The sequence below is a fragment of the Hyla sarda genome, chromosome 4 (genome assembly GCF_029499605.1).
Source record: "Hyla sarda isolate aHylSar1 chromosome 4, aHylSar1.hap1, whole genome shotgun sequence".
Taxonomy (NCBI): domain Eukaryota; kingdom Metazoa; phylum Chordata; class Amphibia; order Anura; family Hylidae; genus Hyla; species Hyla sarda.
Genome location: NC_079192.1, coordinates 183,421,070 through 183,428,110, shown reverse-complemented (window position 1 = coordinate 183,428,110; position 7,041 = coordinate 183,421,070). Strand labels below are relative to the sequence as shown.

The window sequence follows — 7,041 nt, the reverse complement described above, 5'->3', positions numbered from 1 at the left end:
AAATGCGGTTGTGCATTTATACTGGGGGAGCAGATGCTGCCCTTGTGGTCTGTTGCTAGGGGCAATGCCCAGCATAAAAATGCATACAATGGAGGATGCCTGCAGCGGACTACAAGTGTCACAATGACATCCTACACCAGATAAACGGTGTGGATGTGTAACATATAGGCCCTCATTTACTATGGCAAACCCGACTAACTCTCCATTTTGCTAAGAAAACCCGAAAAAGGGGCATGTTCCTGACATTTTCACAAAAACTCAACATATTTACTAAGAAAAACCCTACAGATCAGAGCACATGTAAAAGCAAAATGTAGGGAAAGTGGAAAATGTAGGGAAACCTTAGTAAATACCGTGGAAAATAAATTGTAGGGAATCAAAACCCACAAAGAAACCTACACAACACTCTTAGTAAATAAGGGCCACAGAGTAATACATAAATTTAGGTGCACTACTGTGGTAGATGTAGACAGTAACATATGGCTAACCCTCAAATTGAATGTAAAATTGAGACATTAGCCAGTATATCCTTATATAAAGGACATACCTGAAGAGAATAAAATCAAATAAATGAAGCAAACATATTAGATGTAGTCTAATAAAACCAGTAGAATCTGCCAAAGAAGAGCACTGTTTTGCCATCTGTATGCTCACATGACCTATGGGTACCTCATAGCATAAAACCACTAATACACTTTTTAAATGGGTACTCCGGTGGAAAACATATATATATATATTTTTTAAATCAACTGGTGCCAGAAAGTTTTAAACAAATTTGTAAATTACTTCTATTTAAAAATCTTAACCCTCCCAGTACTTATCAGCTGCTATATGCTCCACAGGAAGTTCTTTTCTTTTGAATTTCCTTTCTGTCTGACCACAGTGCTCTCTGCTGACACCTCTGTCCATTTTAGGAACTTTCCAGAGTAGGAGCAAATCCCCATAGCAAACCTATCCTGCTCTGGACAGTTCCTGTCATGGACAGAGGTGTCAGCAGAGAACACTGTGGTCAGACAGAAAGGAAATTCAAAAAGAAAAGAACTTCCTCTGTAGTATACAGCAGCTGATAAGTACTGGAAGGATTAATATTTTTAAATAGAAGTAATTTACAAATCTGTTTAACTTTCTGGAACCAGTTGATTTAAAATAAATAAATAAACAAAAAAGTTTTCCAGCGGAGTACCTCTTTTATATTTTGCATCAGTATTTGGAAGTCAAAACCAGGATCCTGTGTAATTCCCTGCAGAGGTGCAAATCTTTGTTTATGTTTCACTCCTGGTTTTAGCTTACAAATACTGCTCCTAAATAGTGTACAATTGCATATGATCAACTCTCCTCCTAAACATGGTGTATGTTTCATAAATGATAAATTGGGGCTCCTTTTCCTTTGCAGTCTGGGAACACCCGTCTACACTATGCAGCACATGCTGGCAATATTGATGAAGTTCGTAGGCTGATTGAGCAAGGATATAGTGGACTGAACCAAAATGCGGTATGTATGGTTACAGTGATTGAGCGTGTGTGAAATGATCACATTCATTCAGAAATGGCAAGTTTACAAAATATCTGCCCTGCAAAGAGTATAATGTTTAGATTCTGATTGTATTGACTTTTATTTATCTTTCAAAGTGTACATATTGGTGTATATAGTATATGTAGGAGTGCTTAACCCCTTAAGGACCGGAGGTTTTTCCGTTTTTGCATTTTCGTTTTTTGCTCCTTGCCTTTAAAAAATCATAACTCTTTCAAATTTACACCTAAAAATCCATATGATGGCTTATTTTTTTGCGCCACCAATTCTACTTTGTAATGACGTCAGTCATTTTGCCCAAAAATCTATGGTGAAGCGGGAAAAAAAATCATTGTGCGACAAAATTGAAAAAAAAAACGCTGTTTTGTAACTTTTGGGGGCTTCCGTTTCTACGTAGTACATTTTTCGGTAAAAATGACACCTGATATGTATTCTGTTGGTCCATACGATTAAAATGATACCCTACTTATATAGGTTTGGTTTTGTCGCACTTCTGGAAAAAATCATAACTACATGCAGGAAAATTAATACGTTTAAAATTGTCATCTTCTGACCCCTATAACTTTTTTATTTTTCCGTGTATGGGGCGGTATGAGGGCTCATTTTTTGCGCCATGATCTGAAGTTTTTAACGGTACCATTTTTGCATTGATAGGACTTATTGATCACTTTTTATTCATTTTTAAATGATATAAAAAGTGACCAAAAATGCACTATTTTGGACTTTGGAATTTTTTTGCGCGCACGCCATTGACCGAGCGGTTTAATTAATGATATATTTTTATAATTCGGACATTTCCGCACGCGGTGATACCACATATGTTTATTTTTATTTTTATTTACACTGTGTTTTTTTTTTTATTGGAAAAGGGGGGTGATTCAAACTTTTAATAGGGGAGGAGTTAAATGATCTTTATTCACTTTTTTTTTTCACTTTTTTTTTGCAGTGTTATAGGTCCCATAGGGACCTATAACACTGCACACACTGATCTTCTATGTTGATCACTGGTTTCTCATAAGAAACCAGTGATCAACGATTCTGCCGGATGACTGCTCATGCCTGGATCTCAGGCACTGAGCAGTCATTCGGCGATCGGACAGCGAGGAGGCAGGTAGGGGCCCTCCCGCTGTCCTGTCAGCTGTTCGGGATGCCGCGATTAGCCGCGGCTATCCCGAACAGCCCGACTGAGCTAGCCGGGAACTTTCACTTTCACTTTTAGCCGCGCGGCTCAGCTTTGAGCGCGCGGCTAAAGGGTTAATAGCGCGCGGCGCCGCGATCGGCGCTGCGCGCTATTAGAGGCGGGTCCCGGCTTCACTATGACGCCGGGCCCGCCATGATATGACGCGGGGTTACTGTGTAACCCCGCGTTATATCAGAAGAGCAGGACCAAGGACGTACCGGTATGTCCTTGGTCCTTAAGGGGTTAAAGGGGTACTCCGGTGAAAACCTTTTTTCTTTTAAATCAACTGGTGGCAGAAAGTTAAACATATTTGTAAATTACTTCTATTAAAAAATCTTAATCCTTCCAGTACTTATTTGCTGCTGAATGCTACAGAGGAAATTCCTATCTTTTTGGAACACTGATGACATCACGAGCACAGTGCTCTCTGCTGACATCTCTGTCCATTTTAGCAACCATGCACAGCAGATGTATGCTAAGGGCAGCATGGTGGCTCAGTGGTTAGCACTGCTGCCTTGCAGTGCTGGGGCCTTGGGTTCAAATCACACTAAGGACAACAATAAATAAAGAATTATTATTATAATGACGTCAGCAAAGTGCACTGTGCTCGTGATGTCATCAGAGAGAATTCCAAAAAGAGAAGAATTTCCTCTGTAGTATTCAGCAGCTAATAAGTACAGGAAGGATTAAGATTTTGTAATAGAAGTAATTTACAAATCTGTTTAACTTTCTGGCACCAGTTGATTTAAAAGAAAAAAGGTTTTCACCGGAGTACCCCTTTAAAAGGCTTTTCCAAGATTTCCTCATCTTTCTATTATACTCTACCGTCTTACCGTTTAAAAAATCTCAGTAAACTGTGGGTGGATGAAAAATGGATTGTCATTGTCAGAGCGTGTTTATTTAATGCAGAACTCCAGTGATTTTTTTTGAATCTGTTATGCCTGGGCTGCCGGAAATAAAAATAATAAACATAACCTTACCTTCTGCTGCTCCCCTCAGTGCCGCCAATATGGCCCTCCCGTCCTCCGACCCTGTCTTCTTCCGGCTTTTGGTACCCGACACATCACCATGTGGTTCAGCTTATCATCGGCCGTGGCAATGTCCGTTCTTTGGCCGTTGATAGGCTGAGCTGCAATGTAATGGGCTGTTACATAACACCACCACTCAGCCTATCGCTGGCCGAGGAGGGACATCGCTGCAATTAGCTGAGCCACAGTATGAGGCACCAAAAGATGGAAGAAGACAGGACCGGAAGATGGAAGGGCAATATTGGCAGAATGGGGCGGGAGCAACGGAAGTTAAGTTAATGTTTATTATTTTTATCCTGGCAGCCAAGGCATAACTGATAATAAAAAAAATACAGAAGTTCTAAAATAAGCCCTTACAGACCCGAAACTTGTCAAAAATAACTAGTGGATACCACTGTATTAGTCTTTGTCTTTTCCCCCTGTACACTGGTCACTTGATTGACCCATCTAAGTTTCTGCCAGTTTTAGGCTTAGGAATCCTGTAAGACTGATTGACAGCTTTATCTATGTGTCTGGTTCTTCAGGAAAGTCTGTCAATCACTGGATGGTACCAACCACTGAGCCCAGAGTGAGCGGTGTAATAGATTACAATTTTTATTGAATCTTTTTCCACAAACCTATACATCAGTCTACTTAACTCGTACAGCTTTATAACATGGTGCCTGCAGCTCATTATGCTCAATGTGACAAGTTCCCTTTAAGAGAGGATGTAAAGTGATAAGACGTTAGACACTGAAGAAGGCATGATTTTTGAGCATCTAGCCTGCATCCAGAAAATAGGAAGTCTTCCCAGAAGAGTGGAAGCTGTTATAGCTGCTCCTTCCCTGCACAATGACTTGATGATCAATGAGGGTGCTGGGAGTTGGACTCCTGCTGATCTTGTGGTGCCTACGGTGTGAATGACGTAATGAACAGTTTGTAACACCAGGTTAGCGTTAACCACCACGTTCTGAGGTTTCGACAGTTCTCCTAGACTAAGCACTGGGGACAATAATGACCACAGATGCAGGGTTACAGAAAACTATCTTTTACTGAGGCCGGAATGTTGGTAAAATTCTTTACAGTATAGATCAGAACATTGGAAGTAACCCTTAGTAGCTTGTGGCCTTTCTGGGACCTGTGGTTACTTTTGCTTGACTGTCTTATGGTTGCTGCAGATTTTATACTTTAGCTTTAGACTTGTGACAACCCATGCTAACTTTAGACTGACTGAAAAATATTCCACCAGAGCTTTTAACTTATCACCAGGCTTGAGACTGTACATCCCATTGGGGCATCAGGATCACCTGGTTCACTCTGCAGCATGATTTTGTAATAGCCTGGGGGATGTAGGGTATGGGGAGTGTAGCTGTGCAGTAATTAAAGGGTGCTTGTTAACCCTTTTTATTCGTGATGCCAGGGTGAGGGCTCCTCAATAATGCTTTTCCTACCACCACCCTTCCCAAGAGCGATAGGGAGGTAGCTGAGAAGAATAGATTGTCCACAACCGGAGAGTTTCTAAAACAGTATTAACTTTTACTGAAGGTTTTCTGCAAGCTTCAATAGTACAACAGTCTCTAAGCATAACAACAGCTTTCCTTGGAGATTGACAAAGGTTGGGACTTTAGCATTTAGAATCTTTTAGTACTATGCGTTGTTCCACTGGATTTAGGGGTTATTTGCGGTTCAGTAGTCACGCTAGCATTAGCGGGGATTTAGATTTGAACTCATGGTTTTAGTTCCGCTGAGGCTGGCAGGTTTTTGAGGCCTAGCATGTCTTTGAAAGTTGTGTAGCACCGTCCTGTTAGTCCGGCATCCACGAGAGCAGCAACCCATGCTAATTGGTCCAGACGGATGTCAATCACCATTCGGAGATTTGTGCGTAACACGTGACCCAAGGACCTCCTAAGGTCCTACAACATACCAAAGAGGTTACTAGCATGGTTACATGACCAAAGGTCCTGCGACGCTGAACAAGGTAAGTACTATACATTACTATAGAATATATAATTATGAAATATATACATTTATTATCATTAAAGATAGACTTTAGGAGAGGCGTCTAGGGGCGGTCCCAACTGAGGAACCCTACCTGAACGTAGTTACTCTGACTTTGGGGACCTCTACACTAGGTACGGTATGCAATACGGTACCAGGACACCACAATTTTCCTTAAGGTTACAGTAACACTGATAAACATGGGCATAACACAAAATGGCAGCATAACAAGATACAATATACCCTGGACTAGTGGGCCCAGAACAGCGACTCTGAAAGTGCCTGAGGCAACGTTTACCAGTCAGGCCAACATCCTGTACTGGGTCGCCACAATCTAATATCAATGGCCAGTTTGTTTTTATACCCTGACAGCTATCCAACAGTGACAGCACCATATACATATCAGAAGTAAGTGATTCATTTCAAGGGCATCTTCAAAGGCCTCTATTGGGGCTACCTCCGGCTCACTGCATGGCCATCCAGTCAGTCTGTTCCTTGACTGAATCTTAATTGCTGCAGATTACGCTCTTGGTCTGACTGACAGTATAAAGAGCACCAAAATCTCTTTTACCTCTGTCGTTTTCTACCACATCCCTGGCACCTATACTTCACAGTATGCTGTTCACATGACTTTGCTTGGCCTTGTGGTTTCCAGAGTGCTGCTGCAACAATATATGACCAAAACTGTTTGTACACCCTTCCTAAAAATTGAATTCAGGTGTTCTAGCCACACCCATAGACTATGGATTATGCTGTAATATAATAAATAGTTTTGAAATCCACAGCTGCGGCCTTTGCTGTGTACTTGCAGACAATCTGTAATAAAATCTGCAAAACATCATTGCCTGCAGACTTTATTGTTCATCTTGATCTCAATATTAGGTGCCTCTTCTCTCGTGAGAACAGTCTCATGAGCACCAGTCTCACCTGCGCACCATGGCTTCATTCATTCTCTATGGGAGCTCCTGGAGATACCTGAGCATTTGGATATCTTTGACAGCTCCCATAAAGAATGAATGGACCACCTCTCCATTCTCACAGGACAGGGTCCCATTTCTCAAAGTCGGGGGGAGTACCAGCAGTCAGATTATTATTATCATTATTTCCCATCCTGAAGCTAGGGGATAACTTGTAATCGTAGGACAACCCCCTTTAACTTCCTGATGTGCTACATCTATCTTGGTCACCTGTCAGTGCTATCATTGTGAAGTGGAAGCAAATACTAATAACAACAGCTCAACCTTAAATGGGTTATCTAGGAAATAAACGTATATATATATATATATATATATATATATATATATATATATATATCAACGGGCTCC

At 41.1% G+C, this 7,041-nt stretch overlaps 1 protein-coding gene across 1 annotated transcript in view; it reads left to right on the top strand.

Annotated features, from left to right (window-relative positions):
* The first annotated feature begins 4,482 nt into the window (after positions 1–4,482).
* Positions 4,483–7,041, top strand: part of LOC130367427 (uncharacterized) — a 66,952-nt gene continuing 64,393 nt past the window's right edge. The window contains exon 1 of the mRNA XM_056569844.1: positions 4,483–4,632. Coding sequence (XP_056425819.1) covers positions 4,483–4,632 — 150 coding nt within the window. The remainder of the gene's footprint in view (positions 4,633–7,041) is intronic.